This window comes from Lontra canadensis, unplaced genomic scaffold (genome assembly GCF_010015895.1).
Source record: "Lontra canadensis isolate GAN:19392208 unplaced genomic scaffold, GSC_riverotter_1.0 scaffold47, whole genome shotgun sequence".
NCBI classification, from domain to species: domain Eukaryota; kingdom Metazoa; phylum Chordata; class Mammalia; order Carnivora; family Mustelidae; genus Lontra; species Lontra canadensis.
In genome coordinates this window covers 10,213,480-10,233,675 of record NW_022631041.1, presented here as the reverse complement: position 1 = coordinate 10,233,675, position 20,196 = coordinate 10,213,480, and the positions used below count along the sequence as shown (strand labels likewise).

The 20,196-nt window shown below is 40.7% G+C and overlaps 1 protein-coding gene across 1 annotated transcript in view; it reads right to left on the bottom strand.

Moving 5' to 3' along the window:
• The window catches only part of UST (uronyl 2-sulfotransferase), a 288,349-nt gene that overhangs the window by 164,845 nt on the left and 103,308 nt on the right, over positions 1-20,196 (bottom strand). The window contains exon 2 of the mRNA XM_032873149.1: positions 10,986-11,029. Within this exon, the coding sequence (XP_032729040.1) occupies positions 10,986-11,029 (44 nt within the window). The remainder of the gene's footprint in view (positions 1-10,985; positions 11,030-20,196) is intronic.

Genomic DNA, 20,196 nt, shown 5'->3' with positions numbered 1-20,196 from the left:
TACCCTGCCAAAAAAAATGGCGGCCTGAGTTTTCTTAATTTACTAAAGCAATTTCTTGATTAAATATGCTTTCCAACAACAATTTGCAATTTAAAAATTTCATGCTTCATTTAAAGCACTTTATTTTTGTTAAAGGCAGCCCAAACCTGACAACGCATTAAGTCTGTGATTGTGACTGGTGCGGGTTTGGATAAGGTTTGGAGAACATCTTATCACCAATAACTGGCCTGTGGGCTTTGAGGAGTGGGGTGGGGAAGATGCTAAGAGAACAATTATATAAACCACATATTTTTAGTCCTGTGGCTTCACAGAATTTTTTTAATTAACAGAAAAAGACAGAAGTGGAAGATACGCTTAATAGTACTAACCATTTGTTGAGTAAGAAATGGATTCATTATGTTCTTCTTGGGAAGGAGTGAACACATTACATGCTCATAAAACTGATAAATTTAGAAGTACTGTTTCTGAACTTGGACACAGATTTCCATGGAAAGTTGAAATCTCAGGAGGCCATTGGCTGGGCCAAAGCCTTTCATGCTAATGATTAGAGGCTGTGATGAGTTCAATGGAAGTGTGAAGGAAGAATACAGGTGACTTTCATAATACCTATTATGTAAGGCTGATTTGCTCCTGTTTGGCAGATTCTTCTTCTTTTTTTTAATCTTCTATGTTATTAATTATCCATCTCAAACAATATACCTAAGTATAAAGTTCTTCAGGGTACCCACTGAACTCAAATGCTCTTAGAATTATTTAAAAATAAAATACTCGAGTCATAAATTTTCCTATCATTTGCAATAATTAAAAAAAAAATGAGAGGGTAGAAGGGACTCCTTCAAGGTCATGCTTATCTGAGTGAAACTGATTCCTAACTCCCAGCCTCATTCTGTTCTGCTAGTTCTTTCTCTAAACCTAATATATTTATCATGAATCATTAAACACAAACCTATTACCCAGTGCAATTGATTCATCCATAAAATGAAAAGCAACTCCACTTTTGTAGTGTTTTTTAAAAAGGACTTTGGGTAAAGCCAGGTGTGGACACAGAGAACAATATGGGCTTAAGAAAAGCCCAATGCCAAAGGTCATGGAAGGCTTTCTTTCTGTTCCAAACCAGCCCAAGGAAGAAAGGGGGCAAACACAGAACCTGAAAGTTCTTCTACTGGTATCTGGTATGCCACCAGACATGTAACTAATTGCTTTTAAAAATCCAGAAAAAATACAGTTGGGGGTTGGGAGCAAGTCTTATTCTAAGTAATAGCAAACTGAGTTCCCAGAATCTGTAAAAGGCTGTTTATAAGCAATACCTGGAGTACAGAAGAACCCCTGCTGGATGCTTACTTATGTTTGGTGCCTAAGTGCTTCCTTTAAGCTCACAACTCTACAAGGTGGATGGAACCATCTTCTTTTACAAATATAAAACTGAAGCTTAGAGAGGTGAAGTGTGCATTCTAAGGTAACCAGTTAACGTAGTAGGATCTGAACTGAGGTCTGACACCAAAATCCCTGCTTCTCAGACTCCTGACCACCAAGAGCAATTACGGAAGTTGGAATGAAGACTTTGGGACATTGAAAGACTAACATGTTTTAAATCTCAGGGGTGGACCCATTGGGTAGGTTGGATGTATGTCTTCTCTGTCTCACTGATTTTTTATCTTTGGAATATTTCATAATTAAAATATAACTATTAAAAGAAAATAATTAAACATAATTAAAAGAAACTTCATTGTTTTCTGCCTTGGATAAAAATAAGAAGATCTAAACTTTGGAGAATGCCATTTTTTTTTTTTTTCCCCAAAGAAGATCAGACAATGTGGGTCTGGGGGTATTTACAACAGGATGAGATGGAGCTCTAAAACCAGAAGGCCCGCTTAGCAGCAGCAATGGCTTCAGGAATTGTTGTCAGATTGGAAGCAGCTAGATGAAATAGGCCAAGCTCACATCCAAGTCTGTGCCCAAGATTTATTTGCTTCTTGCAGATCTTAACAGACAACAGAAAAACAAGGTGGATGGCCACATCTGTATGCTCAAAAATAGGTTCTTGATCAAGAATATCTTGATCACAGAACCGTGTGCTCCCATAGTTTTTAATTCTTTAAAACCTCCAGATGCAAGTAGACTGTAAAGTATTAGATGACAGAAATGATCTTCAACTATTTTGTGTTTTTCCGATCCTTTGCATAAAGTAGGCACTCAAAAATTAATTGATACCAAAGGGAAATTAGCTTCTGGGGTGGTTTGGGAGGTAAAAAGGACTAATCTTTACTGAGCAATTGTTCAATGTCAGACACCACTATGTATTAGACAAATGTCATTTCAATTAACATCACTACTTCTCATTCATTAGAAGATTGCTTGCTCAGCATAATAAATTGTAAAACCTCTTCTAATGAACCCATTTTTAAATAGAATTTTGGATACTAATACTACGTAGAATGTTACTTTATATGGAAAAAATAGTATGTATTATCTTATATATCAAAATACTTTTATATACAAATGTCAGCATCAGCATATATCTTAACTCTCTATGTATCATCAGGATGCACGGCACCCAATTTTAGTTTTTTGGGGTTTGGGGGTTTTTTAACAATTCTAACTATTTGTGTGTATTAACATTTCTTTTTTTTAAGATTTTAATTAATTTACTTATTTGAGAGAGAGAGAGAGAGTGAGCGAGCAGGGGGAGGAGCAGAGGGAAAGGGGTAAGCAGGCCCCATGCTGAGCGCAGAGACCATTGCGGGGCTCAAGCTCATGAGCCAGAGATCAGGATCTGAGCCAAAATCAAGAGTCAGAGGCTAACTGACTGCACCACCCAGGCACCCTTGTGTATTTGTATTTCTTGACATCATTCTTTTTTAGAATGTTCCAAAGAAAATACACCTTATTTTTCAATAAAGAGAATAAAACCCATTCTACCTATAGTTATTGTCAAATAGGTCCATATTATTTCAATTACAGAATCATAATTATAATACTAAATTAATTACCATATAACAGGGTCTATCAGCCTCTCTAAAAAATTTAAGATCCACTATGGGATCTTAATGATTTTATTTTTTTCTGCATCTTGAGACACTTGCTTTCTCATCATACTAGAATAATTACCTACCAATTATGCATCAATTACTCTCAAATATGCTTTAAAAAGACAAAAGTAGTAGAAAAATTGAAGAATGATGGAAAGGCTATAACTACACTGCTGTTCAGTGATTACCGGAATGTTCTATTCCGTGCTGTCCAATACACTAGCCACCAGCCACAGAGAACCCAGGAATTTGATACATAGTCAGTGCAAATGAGAAACTGAATTTTTAAAAAAATTTTCATTAATTTAATTTCAATAGCTGCATGAGCCTAATGGCTACTGTCCTGAACAGGGTAGGCCTGGAAGAGTAAGTCACTGGCAAAATACACCACTATTGCATTGCTCTTTGTATTTTACTGTGTTGTCCAAAGATTGTGTCATCTTTCCAAAAGATATAAAAGAAGACTGGAGACACCATCTTTGTAGTTTGCTTTTAACTTTCATGAGAATGGAGAGTTTGGAATTTTTATTCCTGCCTATAATGACAAAGAGAAGAAAATTGACAGAGGAAGAGGTTTAACAAGGGTTGGCGGAACCAGAGATGAATGCTGGAGTTAGACAGCAGCACTTGCGACTCTAATCATGACGATGATATTGATTGTGAAAGGGAAAACCACAGACTCTGAGCCTTTAGATGATGACATCCTGGATTAGTTCTCTCAAATTCAATAGTTGATGAGGAAACAAATGTCTAAGGACAAAATGTATATATATATATATATATATATATATATATTTTAATGAATTAACTACATTTATATATATTTATACATATGGTGTTCTCATGCAGTTAGTCATCAAGCAGAAGGACTTCATCAAACAATATTTTCAACAAGAACCTTGACAATCCCATTTTACTAAATGAATGTGGGACAGTGTTCTCTAACCTTTTATGATATTTGTATACCAAAATGTATTATATATGCAAAAAGAAGTAAAAATCAACACCAGAGAAATACAAAGGATTTTGTAAGAGACTACTGTAAAAAAATTATATGTCAACAAACTGGACAACCTCAAAGAAACAGATAAATTCTTAAAATGCACAATCTTCTGGGGCACCTGGGTGGCTCAGTTGGTTAAGTGCCTGCTTTTGGCTCAGGTCATGATCCCAAGGTCCTGGGATTGAGTCTTGTGTTGGGATCTCTGCTCAGTAAGGAGCCTGCTTCGCCCTCTCCCCCACCCATCATGCTCTCCCTCTCTGAAACAAATAAAATCTTTAAAAATATATATATAATCTCCTAAGACTGAATCAGAAAGAAATAGAAAATCTGAACAGACTAGTTGCTAGTAATGAAATTGAGTCAGAAATTGAAAAACTCTCAAGAAACAAAAGTCCAAGACCAGATGCTTCACAAGTAAATTCTATCAAACATTTTAGGAGGAGTTAATACCTATCCTTCTCAAACTATTCCAAAAAAATTGAAGAGGAAGGAATGCTTTCAAATTTATTCTATAGGGCAGCATTACCCTGATACCAAAATCAGACAAAGACACTACAAGAAAAAATTACAAGTCAATATCCCAATATCCCTGGGTGAACATAGATGCAAAATTTCTCATCAAAATATTAGCAAACCGAATTCAGCAAGATATTAAAAGGATCAAGTGGGATTTATTCCAAGGATGCAAGGATGGTTTGATATCTGCAACTCAATCCATGTGACACATTACATTAACAAAATGAAGGATAAAAATCATATGATCGTTGCAGTAGATGCAGAAAAAGCATTTGAAAAAATCCAACATCTATTCATTATAAAACACTTTCAACAAAGTGGGTATAGCGGGAATACACCACAACATAAAAAATGCATATATGACATATCCACAACTAATGTCATATTCAACAATGAAAAGCTACAAGCTTTTGCTCTAAGATCAGGTACAAGACAAGGATGCCTACTATAACCAATTTTATTCAACACAGTATTAGAAGTCCTAGCAACACCAATCAGACAAGGAAAAGAAATAAAGGCATCAAAATTGGTAAGGATGAAATCTCACTAACAGTTTCACTATTTTCAGATGACATGGTAATATATACAGAAAGCTCTGAAACTCCACCAAAACACTACCAGAACTAATAAACAAATTCAGTAAAGTTACAGGATACAAATTACTATACAGAATGCTGTTATGTTTCTATACACTAAGAACAAACTACCAGGAAGAGAAATTAATAAAACAATCCCATTTACAATTACAAGAAAAGAGTAAAATAGATAGGAATAAAATTAACCAAGGAGGTTAAGGACTTATACTCTGAAAGTTATAAGACACTGATGAATGAAATTGGAGATGAAAGAAATTGAAGGGAAAATATACCATGCTCATGGATTAGAAGAATTAATATTGTTAAAATGTCCCCACTACCCAAAGCAATCTCTACCAAAACACCAATAGCATTTTTCACAGAACTAGAACAAATAATCCTAAAATTTATACAAAACCACAAAAGACCCTGATTAGTTAAAGCAATCTTGAAAAAGAAGAACAAAATGAAGGCATCACACTCCTGAATCTCAAACTATCCTATAAAACTACAGTAATCAAAACAGTATGTATGGGCATTAAAAATAGACACACACATCAATGAAACAGACTAAAGAGGCCAGAAATGAACCCACCATTATATGGTCAATTAATCTACAATGCAGGAGACAAGGATACACATTGGAGAAAAGACATCTCTTCAATAAATGCTGCTGGGAGAAGTGGACACTACATGCAAAAGAATGAAAGTGGACCACTTTCTTACACTATACACAAAAACAAACTCAGACTGGATTAAAGACCTAAATGTGAGACCTTAAACCATAAAACTCCTAAAAGAAGACATAGGGAGTAGCTTCTTGGGTGTCAGCATTAGCAATATTTTTTTTGGATCTGTCTTCTCACGCAAGGGCAGCAAAAGCAAAAGTTAATTGGCACTATAACAAACTAAAAGCCTTTTGTACAGCAAAAAAAAAAAAAAAATATATATATATATATACACATACATACATATGTATATATATATACATACATACATATGTGTATATATATATATATATCAACAAAATAAAAAGATAACCTGGTGAATTAGAAGATATTCACAAATGATATACCCAATAAGGGGATAATATCCAAGACACATAAAGAACTCACACAACTCAACACCAAGAAACAAAGAATCCAGTTTAAAAATAGGCAGAGGGCTTGAATAAACATTTTTTCCAAAGAAAACAAACAGGGGGCCAACAGACACATGAAAAAATGCTCAACATCACTAATTATCAGGGAAATACAAACCAAATCCACAATAAGATAACACCTCACACCAGTCAGAATGGCTAGTATCAAAAAGACAAGAAATACCAAGTGCTGATGAGGATGTGGAGATAAGAGAACACTTGTGCATTGCTGGTGGGAATGTAAATTGGTACAGCCACTACAGAAAATAGTATGTAGGGTCCTCAAAAAATTGAAAATAGAAACATCATATGATCCAGCAATTCCAGTTCTGGATATTTAGTCAAAGAAAACAAAAACACTAATTTGGAAAGTTATATGCACCCCCATGTTCACTGCAGCATTATTTACAATAGTCAAGGTATGGAATCAACCTGTGTCCATATATAGATAAACTGGTAAAGAAGATGTGATATATATGTGTACACACACACATACGCACACACACACAAACACACACACAGAGGAATATTACTCAGCCATAAAAAAAAGAATGAAATCTTGCTGTGTGTGACAAAATGGACAGATGTAGAGGATCTTATGCTAAGTGAAAGTGAAGCACATCAGACAAAGACAGATACTACATAATTTCACTTATATGTAGAATCTAAAAACAAAATAATTAAACCAACAAAACAAAAACAGACTCTAAATACAGAGAATAAACTAGTAGTTGCCAGAAGGAGAGTGTGGGGGAAGGGGTGAAAACATTGAAGAGGATTAAGCGGTATAGGCTTCCAGCTATAAAATAAGTAAGTCACAGGTATGAAAGTTCAGCATAGAGAATATAGGTCAATAATACTATAACTTTGCATGGTGACAGAAGGCTAACTACATGTACCATGATGAGCATTGCATAATTTAATAAATTCCAATCACTACAACACAGGTTGTACACCTGAAACTAATATAATATTGTATGTCAACTATCCTTTAATTTTAAAAAATGATTTCCTCTTCCATAGGGTTTTACCAAGACTAAACTCGCATACAAAATTCTTTTTTTTTTTTTTTTAAAGATTTCACTTATTTATTTGAGAGAGAGAGAGAACTCGAGAGTGGGAAGGTCAGAGGGAGAAGCAGACTCCCGGTTGAGCAGAGATCCCGCTGTGGGACTCGATCCCAGGATTCCATGATCATGACCTAAGCTGAAGACAGTTGTTCAACCAACTGGGCCACCCAGGTGCCCCGTACGCAAAGTTCTTCACAGGGTACCTGCCACTAGGAAAGGATAGACACCAGCTATGGTCAGTGCTTTTATTTTTCTTGAGTTGCTTAGACCAGCTCTCCTTATCTATCAGATTTGGGACCCCAACATACATGCATGAAACAATCCCCACATCCTATTTGCTACCACCCGAATTTATCATTGCTGTCACCAGCTACTTGTGTGGGGGACCCACAGGCCAAGTGAAGTGGAGCAGGAAAAGATAGCAACCTTCAGAGATCAGGTTGCTCTCGGGTGTCATGAACTGCAGAAGCAGCTGCAGAAGTCCGAGCAGCACGGGCTTTCCAGCCTGACCCTCATCTTCTCTTGCATGAGGGCTTTCTCCCTCCATTCCCCATCCCCACCCTGATCTTTAGGTTGAATGGGCATTACTCTAATGAAATAAAAAAAAAAATACAAAACAAAATATAAAGTTAAGAGTAAAAATCTCTTGAAAGCTCACCATCCAGAGAAAACACTACTATCCTTCCAGGCTTTTCTCTGTACACACATATCCCATACACGCAACTTCATAAGAAGTGTGATTGCACAATCCTGGCCACTGCATGTCTGTTTTTGTTCTCAAGAATATCTTTCTAATTCATTCAGTAGAGATCTATGTGTTCATTCTTAGCAGGGCTCTAACCTTAAGCCATGTGTTCTGTATGCACACAAAACGGTAGTAAAAAGTGGTTCACAGAAGAAAATACTAACATCTACCTTTAAATAATGACTTAGATTAAAAATGGAGGTGAGCTGTGCGATTAAAGCAGATTTTAAAAACAAGTAAAAAATTCAGAGGCTTTTTTTTTTTTTTTTTAATGAAAATCCTGGCAAGAAGGAAGCCCTGGGCTCTGTGTGCTATGTGGCACACACCCCATTCCCTAAATGGCTATTACTTGTGGAATGTGAAACTAGTGGAATGAACTTTTAATAAAATGAGAACTCGCCTGTAAACCTCAGTACATTTTCAGGGTTTAAAAACCTTATTTTATCTAGATCACAGCTCTTTCAATCTTGGCATCAGAAAGTTATTTCTGAATGCTAAACAAGTATGAAAATGGTGGGTCTGCCCTCAGTCTTGCTTTCCCGTGCCAGGCTGGGGGTGCATTCTGGAGGCCACACATGTGTGAGTCTGTCTCCTCTGGATGCCACCATGGTCCTGGAGACCCCAGGGGTCTATGGACCCAACTAATCAAGGCCCAACTTCAGGGGACATTCATGGGACCTTAATCTGGAAGCCTGACTTTATCATTTCTGGGATTCATTTCCACCCTGGCAGAAGTAATAAGCATGGATGAAAAGATGTTAACATACCAACATTATTTTTACTCATTTTTGTATTCTTCTTATTTTGGCTACTGCTTAGGAAGTCAAAACAGTGTTTTTGCTACTCTACTCCTAGATAATGAAAATACAGTTATAGTAAAAAAATCTGTCGCATTCTGCTGGTTGACGGAGATTATATTCACAATTTTGAACTTGGAATAGAATTGATAAAAATGGATTGAGCCTGAAAGTGGTCTAAAATGATCTGATATGACCTGATCATTTCTGGGAGTCACAGGGAGCTCTGGCTGGAGGTGGGGGAAGAGGGAGGGGTAAAGACGAGGCTCCAGGGGTGAGGGAAGGCAGAACCAGGATAAGCTCCACACGGGCAAGGGGAGAGAATCCAGCAAATACAGAATCCAGGCACCGAGGATACTAGTAAAGAGGCAGGCAGGGTGGCCAGCTCAGCAAGATCAAGGACCCTAGGCAGATTAAGGAGGTGATCCCAAGCCAGTTACCAAGGATTGCGTCAAGAAGGCAAGTTTATATGAAGTGGGCCTGGGTCTCTCTGCTAGATAAAACCCCATTTATCAAACCTGAAACCCTAAATAGTGTCCCAACATGCCACTGAGACAAACAGATGATGGGTACAACACAGCCAGCCTCACTCCCTTTCCCTGCAGAACAGAGAGAGTAGGGGGCGGTTTGCTTGGCTCCTCTTGGGAGAGAAGTACAGTTAGTGGTGCAGGAACCTAGCAGGGCATCCACACCATTCTTCTCCCCCACACCCACTCATCTTCCCTTCCAGACAGTTTATTTTCCAAAGAAAATTTGTTTTCACTGTAAGATGAGTTACAACTGTGAGTCATCATTACATGAATAAGTAGCCTTTATAAAATAAGCCATACCATTCTCTCTAGGCCATCAGCAGTAAAAACAACACAGAAAATGTCCAGGGACATTGTTTTCTCTAGATTCATGGCCTTTAAAGCAAACATGGTCCCAAGAACAGCACCATCAGCAACACTTGAGAGATTGTTAGAAATGCAAGTTCTCAGGTCCTACACCAGACCTGCAGAATCAGATACTCAGGGGTCTGGGCCCAGCAATCTGTGTTTTAATAAGCCTTCAGGAAACCCTGAGGCAAGCTCAAGTTTGAGAACACTGGCCGAGTGGAAGAAACCTGGGCTGGGAGCCAGGAGACCTTATTCAGATTCCAGCTCTGGATTCCATGGTCCAATTCAGTGAAATTTAATGAATAGTCACGATGTGCTACTGCAAGGGTGTGGGGTTGCCAAGAGGAGCTAGACATGGTTCTTATCCATGGATGGTATCGAACTTTCATATTCTTTTGCTCCTTCAGGATAGGGCCTATTTTGTTCTGTCGCTCTTGTTTTGTTTCGTGTTTGTATTCCCAGTGCCCGTAGCATCACAAGCCCCCAGTATATATGCAGTGGACCAAGTGGCAGAGCCAGTCACAACTGTGATAAATACCACTGGGCCATTCATCAATAACTGTAATGTTCCTCCAGTCTAGTTAACACGAGCCACTGTTTATTTAATGCTTATTGCATGCCAGGGGCTAAATGTCATAGATCAGCTCACTGGATACTGTTAGATGTCCTGTACTGTGGGTAGTATGGTTAATCCCACTTTGCACATCAAAAAACTGAGGCTCCTAGTATTACGTAATTTGTCCAATATCATACAGTGAGAGTGGCAGAGCCGGTGATGCCCCCAGGAAGACCTTGTTCCAAAGCTTATAGTCTTACAAATAGTAGAGTATGTCTTCAAATCCCACAAGCTCAAAAGCCGACTTCAAGATAAATTTCCAGCCTCTAAGCTTAGTGGGTGCTTAAAACTCTACTTTAAAGGTCATCATCATAAGTGGTCCAAGACTGTCTTCATTATTCTCATTCTCTGGTATATCGATTGGTGTTCACTGAGCTTAAGAGAGTAAATAGTGGTGGGGAACTCCACTAAGAGGTCACTGGACTATTCTGACCCTTAAAAACCAGGCCAAAACTGCTTATAGGTTCCTCTCACTCTACGTCAAAGATGAACTTGATGTCTGTCATCTATTTTCCTGTAAACAATTCAGGGCCAGGAGGGCTCTGGTTAGGATTGTTGGAGGCTGTAGGGACTGAGAAAAGGAAAGGGGATCTACGCCACAGGCAAAGACCTTACCTTACTAGGAGGCGGTCCATGATCATCCAAGTAAGTGGAATTTCCTAGGGGAAGAAAGAAGAAAGTTGATGAATCGATACTTTTAAAACCAAAGTGATTTTAGAGCAAAGTCATTGAAAACAAGCATCCTAGGTATATCCCTGTTTAGACAACTGTACTAAAGAACAATGGGTAATTAATTGCCAGTTTGGTGGGATTTTGTTGATATCACCACACTCGATTACAGATCCAACAGTTACAAACACTGTACATACATTGGTGTGTATGCCCACATACAAATGCAGAAATACGCACCAGTGTCCCTCACCCAGTATCTGTTGAGTTTACTGTAGACCACTGGTTCTCAAACCTCAGTGTGCATCAGAAGTACCCGTGGAGCTTGTGAAACACAGACTGCCTGGGTCTACAGTGTTTCTGAGAATTTGCATCTCACAAGCTCCCAAGTGATGTTGATGCTGCAGGTCCTGGAACCAGACTTTGAGAACCCTTTACTGCACTGTTCTCTACTTTGTCTTGACTATTGATTTTCCTTGGTCTTTCCAGTCTTGCTTGCATTGGAAGCTTGATCTGTCTTTATGAATAGCCGCTTAGTGGCTTGTGTGCCTCAGAGGGATTAGGACAGAAACCAAAGGTCACTGAGTTCCTTTTATGTAGCAGGTACTCTGCTCAGGCTTTCCAGGATTTCATTTAATTCAAATATTGGAGGTGGGTTATAATTATCCTCACTTACAGAGGAGGGAAGAGAAACTTAGAGAAATCCAGTAATTGGCTTAGGGTCATCCCCTGTTCAACTGCAGAAAAGATAGAAGACAGTATTTTCCAGAGTGTGTTTGGGCATCTGCTGCTCATCTGAAAAGCCTACCTACCAGCTTTTCCAGAGCCTGGAAATGGACAACACAGCCTGGGCACTGAGCCCGCAGCTCCGGGCACCGGCCTGGCAACATGCTTGAGACCACGGGGGAGCCAGTGATGTGCTCGTATATTCAGAAGCTCCCTCCAGGGAGACAGTACTTGTCAGTCAGGGGAAATTACCTCCACAAAAAGTGAAGATGGCCAGTCTTTCTAACACAACAAAATAAGGACAATATTAGAAACACAAGGATACCTAGAGAGAATAGTAGCTTAAGGAATAAGGTAAATATCCCAGCTGAAGTAGATGAAAGGTGCTTCTTTAGGAGAATGCAAAAGTGACTTAAGGAATTGAAATAAAAAGAAGTAGGGGACACCTGGTTGGCTCAGTGGGAAGAGCATGCAATTCTCGATCTCGGGGTCATGAGTTCGAGCCCCACATTGGGTGCAGAGATTAACTATTTAAATAAATCAACTTTTTTTTTTTTTAAGGGAGAAGTAGAACTTAAGACAGAGACAGTTCAAATGGGGAAACTTATCCAAAACATAACAAATAAGTGGGTTTTGTCTTACACGGTTTTTTCCCTTTTTCTATACCGGGGCATCAGCCATTCCTCTTTCTTTGTAGAATTCTGATCTATCACCCACTTGATGGCCACAGTGACTGTACCCTAATGCGCTAGTTGTATACAGTAAAAGGACAACAGAGCCCAATTTTTGTGTCTGTGACACACAGACACAAACACCTGGCATGCGCATGATTGGGTTATTTTCAGGAAACTTCAAAATGTGAATACGAGTAACGATTTGTTTGATCTTAATTATTACGCTGCACTCTACTGAGAACACACAGAAATGAAATTTATCTGACTTAATAAAGAGGATGTGTATGAAAGAATTGAAAAATGACTGCCTCAGTCTTAAGAAGTATTCAGAGCTACTGCTATGTAATATAGTCAGTATGGCTGTGGGAGGGTCTCATCATCTCGTCCTGTCAATGTGTCCTTCCAGAAGGGACCTGAGAAAGCCCATCAAACTGCAGCCATGTTCTCCAGGTATCAGTCTCAGGGACCAGACAACTCAAACAACTAAGTGTTTTCTAAAATACTAGAAGATCCCACAAGACACAAAGTTCCTAAAAATGAATGAATTGAATGTCTGACTGCCCCCTCACACTCCAGACTCAGCAATGCATGATGGACTCCTTAGCACCTTGGCCTGGATGTCTACAGGCATCTCACACTTGGCCAGTCCAAAGTCTTTATTTGCTGCAATTTCCCACCTCCTCCCTCCACCACGAACTGCCACCACCACCACCCATCCTCCTTATCTGGTCACACAACACATCCCTTCCCCTATGGGCTCCAAAGCCCAAAAGTCATCCTTGATCCATTCTCCTTCCCTTACCCGACCTGTACCAACCCAGTCACAGGTTCCATTGGCTCAGCCTTCAAATCATTACTCAGATCTGATCACTTCCCACCAGCCCCTCTGGGCCACCTGAGAGAACCCTTGCATCTCCTCACTGGTTACAAATTTGCTCCTCTACCCATGTAGCAACCAGAGGGATCTTTTAACCTTATCCATCAGGCCATGTCAGCTCTCTGTTTCAAACCTATTTCTCTAAGAACAAAATAGTCAACTCTTTCCATGGCCTATACCCCCACATGACCCAGGCCCTGCCCTCCAACCACACCCACCACCAGCTGCAACAGCCTTCTCTCGGTTCCACAACACACTGACCTGTTGTTAGCTAGGGACCGCCTCAATTAGTTCTTTCCTCTGCAAGAAAAAACTCTTCTCCACCTCCATCACTGAGGCTTAGCTCAAATATCCTTCCTTTCTTCCATCTCCCTCCTTTCTTCCCTCCTCCCACCCCCCTTCCTTATAAAAGGCCTCACTTCTTTCTTTCTGCAGAGAAAGGGAGAGGGCTGGCCTCTTTTGGTCCGTGCACCATGAGCCCTACTGTCTTCTACACCAGCAGATCCCGAGTGCCCCTCCACAGGTAGGTTTATTAGAACACAGAAGCTAGAAATGTTTGTACTTTTAACAGAGGTACAGAAAAGGAAAAGAAAAGCTCCACACATTTCTTTAGTTGGAGACAGCAGGTTTTTATTCTCCTGGGGTCTAACTGTATTATTATCTGGTATATAGGCAGAGCTTTTCATCCTAGGAGCTTATGCTTTCATACTGCAAAATAAACAAAACCATCAGAATCGTCAGACCTGAAGCTGGTAACTTGTTGTCTGTGGAGATCAAAGGAGGAGCACTGTTACCCAAGTGAGCCTCTCTGAATGGGCTCCCTATCACCAGACAACGTCTTGCTGCTCTGCCTCATGGGAGACTCAATGGATGGTGTCTAAGTGGGGGAGGAAGTCAAATGAAAGCCCCCCAGGCCTTTGGGCTTGGAGTTCAAGATGTAAATTCAGGAAGAAAAGGCGGAGAAGGGCTGTTGAAGGTTCTGGAGCCAGGACAGAGGACAAGCACTTAGCTGCCACCCACCTGTAAGTGCCCTGGGAACCCCAGTTTCTGATCCCAGAGGGCAGGACCCTGTGAGGCAGTATCTTTTCTTTTTGAAGGCTAACAGGGGCATATCATTTCATTTCTTTCAGAAAGTAACCCACATCTTCAGAGCTCTGGCTTCAACCTCCTTTTCATGTCTTAAGTCTTTTCTTTGAGGATCAAGGGTAATGGTATCTAGTCAAACTAGAAAAAACAGAATGGCACACCCCACAAGTTTCCACTCCTACCACTGGGCACATTTTTCAGAAAGGTCTAATCTCCAAACTGCCAAGAAATCACTAGCTCAGGGTGGCATTGAGCTAAGCCTCTCACAGAAAGTCAAGCTTATCCAGGCTGCTGAGGTAGGAACTATTTGAAGCCTTTGAACATGGAGACTGGTCTACATCCTGATGGAGGTCATGGTTACATGGCTCTGTATGTGGGATAAAATTTATAGAACTATACATCAAAACCAACACCAACAGAATCCTCATGGTTTAATGATTTTTCAAATGCCCTGACTAGAAAGCAGATGATCTCAGACTTTGCAGCCAGCTAAATTACAACACATTCTAAATCTCGCCCTACATATCCAGCCCTTCATGATGGAGACCTCCCTGGGAGGTGGTAAATAGAACATGAGAGACCGTGCACCAGTGTGCAAAGGAGTTAAATCCACGTATGTGGGAGTTACAGTATATGCACTTACTAGAGCTAATATGGATGACCAGGGTCTCTGCAGGGCTGTATGCCATCAACGGCTACCTACTTCTGCCATCATACAAACTATTTGAAACAAAGAAGCATTTTAGGAAACTCATGTGAAGTCTGGTCCTAAAAATTAGGAGGCCAGGGGTTGTGATCAGGAATCTGAAGATGCCTGACGGGTTATAATCGTAGAGTTGGGTTTCGGTGGGCGGAACCCAGGCGCGTTGACGGTACAAGAGCCATCCAAGTCTTCCATGATAAGAGCAACGACATGAACAGCCAGAAACAGCGTATACCAACAGAAACAGGCTTCAGCTCACTTTATAATAGAGACCATCCCCAGCAAGCATCATCCAACTCTAAATAAATTGCTTTGCCTCCTCAAAGTTTTCCATGTATCTGTTGAAATGAAAGAAGGTCCCGAGTTATTATGAGGCGTGTGCGAGGATAATTTCATTCTATGAAAAATGTTCAGAGCACTGCCTGCACACAGTAAGCAGCTAGTCCGTTTGCTAGCAGCGCTACTTACACTACTCGCTGTACTAACTGTATGGCCAACAGGACCGGCAGCAGGTGCAAACCCTCCTTCACCGTCTCTTCATCCTCCCGCTCACCTATTTGCAATCCTCACTGTGCATTCCACTCGCCTGCAATATTTTTAAGAATGTGGATGCCAGGCTCTGACCTCATTTAGTCTGATTTTAATTCAAAACAAGTCATTTAGCTTTTAGCATTTCCTAAATTTCTGCAGGTCATGCTAATGTCTTGACAGGACTGAGAACCCCTGAGCTACAAAAACACAAATTAGTGTCCTTCATAATTCAGGCTGCACTTTGCTTTCCAGAAATAAAACATAACAGATGGAATTCAGGCTGCTGTTAATCAGGGGTTCCCCCCACCCCGACTACTATTTCTAGTGAGAGATCAGGCCACACGAGCACCATATCAAATGGGAATGTTGGTGGTGAGCTGAGTCACAGAGTCCCCCCCAGCCTCAAGATGGCCACCAGGCATTTCACTGTAAGCACCTCCTCAGGGTCTGTAACAAAACTGAAAAGGGCCACAGTCAGCTCACGGGCTGCCAGAGGGCTAGCATCGGCACCGCTGGGCAGAGGGCTTCCCCCCAACCCACATGGGTTGCCCAACTTTTGTGGGTCTTCACAAGTCTTTTCAAGAATAATTTTCAGAGCCTGCAGTTTCAGGACATATTTCTGCAATGCTCCGTACATGTTGTCCTGTTGAACGTCTTGTTTCAAGGAAAAAGGGGAAGGAAAAGCCTAGTCCTCCATCCCCAGAGTTTCCCCAGACCTCACTCAACTCAAACAACTAGAAGGTATTCTGTCAGGCCTTGAGACACTCATATCTGACCCTTACATGCACTGTGAGGTCCACAAGGATCTGAGAGGAGGAAGCCTCCAGAGGATTCCCGCCCAGTGAGGTGCCTGTCTTGGCAGCCTCTGGGCTGGAGTGGAGAGGAGCTGGGGAAGCTGGCCAACACAGAGGAGCTTGAGGCCGTGCCCACGTGAATCCAACAGAGACTAACACAGCTGACAGAGAAGAAATTTGCTAGAAGCACTGATGTGAAGGACTATTGAACAGAATTAGGCATGTGTTATAAATAGCAACAGTCACTCTTCTGTGTGAGAGGGAGAGAGACAGTGGAAAGGAGCCCCAGGGTAATCATTTAATGGATTCAGTAAGATATTGCTAATAGCACTGACTGTCACTGGTGACACCGGGTCGCCCAGGGGTTATGGAATACTGCAGGCTGCAGAACCAAAGACCTGGGTTCAAATCTCAGTCCTGCCTTTTACTCGTTGGATGGCCTTGGGAACATCACTTAATTTCCTTGAGGCTTAATGTCCTCCCTTGCAAGATGAGGACATTAATAACCGAAGTGACGGTGTTGTTATAAAAAAGAAACAAGACACATGTAAAGCATTCAGCACAATTCCTACCTGGCACGTGCTCATCTTATATTATCTGATTTTAGCATTCATATTCAATTTTATCATTTTATTTATTTTTGAGGAAATTAAAGAGAATCCTGAGGCCAGGGGCATAGTTTGTCATAGTGAGGATGAATATTGATATAAAATAATTATTTGATATTTCCTATTCCTTTCTGATTCGATCTTTGATCTGTCTTCAGAAATATACAAAAAGTTCCCCCTAGTTGTTTGAAATACCTCTGGCGATGTGCAAGTGAATTTACAGAAACTTGGTGGCCTATAATTTATTCTTGACTCTTTAAGTCTTGTGTTAGCAAATCTATTTTTGCCTGAGTTGGTCCCTGAAGAATAAAAATGTTTTAATTCTAATCCCTCTTATAGAAACCATAATATGCATTAGTGTCAGTGTCAAAAGAACCGCCTCTACACTCTGTCAATTTCGATCAAACACCAGCAGCTCTTTGCAGAGTCTTTCTTTGGCCCCTTTTAAAATCATACTTCTAAGCGACTGAAATCCTTTCCTTTATTATTCAGAAGCAGCCATTTCACACAGGGTTCTGGTTACCTATAACACAATCATATGGCTGGCATCTCTCCCTCAAAACCCTCCACCCCCCGGGAGTCTGGGCCTCTGATAAGACACTGTTAATGAAGGAGTCACTGTTGAAAGCAACACTGCAACCCCGGCTTTGTCCTTGCCAAAAAATTATGTTAATGCCACACTTTCCACCATTAACTATGGGTTACATTTCTCTAAGAGGCAGCTGTCAGCACACACCAGCCATGGTTAACAATGAGGAGTTTGTGTGCTGAGTAACTGTCTCCAATAGCTCCATTTATTATAATTAACGCAGTCCCAAAGACACTGTAATGGGGGAAAATTGCTTGCACAGCTTCATTTAAGATTTAATAAAATTATTTTCCACTGAATTAAAACAAATGGTTTTATTAACTATTGATACTTAAATACATTTACAAAAATGTCTTTCCAAAAAAAAAAAAAAATCCTGAATGTTTACTTAACCAGTTAGCAAAGGCACAAACAGCCTGAAAATACTTTCTTGATGCTAAATGATAAAAATGAGCATTCCAGACACTGAAAAACATATCCGAATTAAACTGTTACCAAGTATGATTAGAAAGTGGTTTCCATTTCAAATAAATTTTAAAAGAGAATTAATGCTCTTCTCTTTGTATTTTCAGGCTCAAAAATACTGCTTTGTTTTAGAGTACAGTTCTCTCTCTTTTTTTTAATTAAATCTGAATATACATCTTAGGATGTCAAGGGCACATTTGTAGATGGAAATTACCTTTGGAATCCAATGATCAGTGTACCACTGCTGTAATAACAACCTGAATATAAATATGAATTTATTGCCAAGTTAGCTCAGGGATTCAGCATAATCATATATGATCTTATCCAGGTAGGAACGGTGTATCAAAGAGAAATAGAATCTGCTAGGTTTCTGTTTCATTCCCTGAGATTTTCCTCCCAAAGTAATGACTACGGCCATGTCCCTGTGTAACTCTAACACACCCATTAACGCAGCAGCCCCAGCCCCGCACTGGGCAAGGCTCTAACCAGCAGCCAGATAGGATTTCTTCCATCAGATCATAGCCACAGTGAGAACGGACACTTGCCATCACATGCTTATTTCTCAAAGCACCCCTGATAACTACAGCAGAAGACAGACGGGATGCCACCAATTAAGAAACAAAACAAGTCTGAAACAATCAACATCTGCGTTAGCATCACCAGTAGTTAGCACTGACGCTGATTTAAGCACGGTGAGAAGTATTCTCCAGACCTCCCCCTACTGAGTTCCTATGGTAAGCATGGTATTATGCCCATTTTACAGCAGAGGAAGCCAAGGCTCAGGAAGATGAAGTGACCTGCACCATGTTGCACAAAGAGAATCAGCACGAGATCCTGGTTGTGGCCACAGCTGCCACGCCCCCTGTCTTGCCCAGAAACCCCAGCCTGAGGGCCACAGTATGCTTTGAGATACTGAGCCCTTTGGCTCCCATGGTACCTCGGGCTGGGCAGTCTGGGGCTGCTCGCGATGGCCTGGGCAGAGCAGGGTCTGAGCTCTTTGAGGAACAACTGGCCCAAACCAGCTACACGGGACCTCAGGCATGTGCCAATCCCCCAACTCCACCCAAGGGCAAGAGGCCTGTGTGCTGCTGAAGAAAGGAACGTCCTGGGATCCCAAGGAGTCAGCACAACACTGGGGTGAGGGGGGGATGCTAGGGGACAATTCAGGTGGGGCCCAGATTCCAGGGGCAACTCAGAACCTCTGGCTACCTCGGGTCCTTTCTAGTTGATGTTCTATTTTAGTGGGTCCTGCTTAGCCAAAGGATGGTCCGCTTTGAGCATGTGACCTTTCTGCCGTCTTCTTATTTTGCCGTCATCTTATTTTGAAATACCTGACATAAAAATGTTAGCTTGGATTAGAAATCCATTCACATGATTGCAAAAGAAAACTCCACATTATATTTATCAACTACAGAAAAGAAAAAGCTCTGCTTGATTCCTTGAATAAATTGGAATCAACATTTGATGCTGATGTTGATAAACAATTGATGCAAAATTTTGAAGGGTAGTATGGTGGGCTGGATAATGCCACCCCCCCACCCCGCAAGGTTACTCACATCCTAATCCCAGAACCTGTGAATATGTGACCTTGCATATTCCCACAAGGGACTCTGCAGATGTGATTAAGGTAGGGGTCCTGAGATGAGAAGATGAGCCTTGATCATAATCCCTAGAGTCCTTACCAAAGAGAGACAGGACGGTCAGGGTCAGGAAACATGATCATGAGAGAGGCTGGTGGGATGTGCTTTGGAGACAGAAGGAGAGGCCATGAGTCAAGGAATGTTGGCAGCTTCTAGAAGATGGAAAAGGCATTTTCCCCTAGAATCTCCAGAGATAATGCCACCCTGCCCACACCTTGATTTGAGCCCCTGAGAACCTACTTCAGATGAACTGTGAGCTAAGGGATTTGTGTTGTGTTAGGCTACTAAATTTGTGGTAAATGGTTAAAGCGGCAACAGGGAATTAACACAGCTCTTAAAATGGTTTTACATTTAAAAAACCACCTCTTTATGTGAATAAAGTTTCTTGTCAGTGGTAATTCTCAAGAACTTGGAAGAAATTTTCATCAAAAAGACTATATAGGGACTTGGAAGAAGTCTGAAAA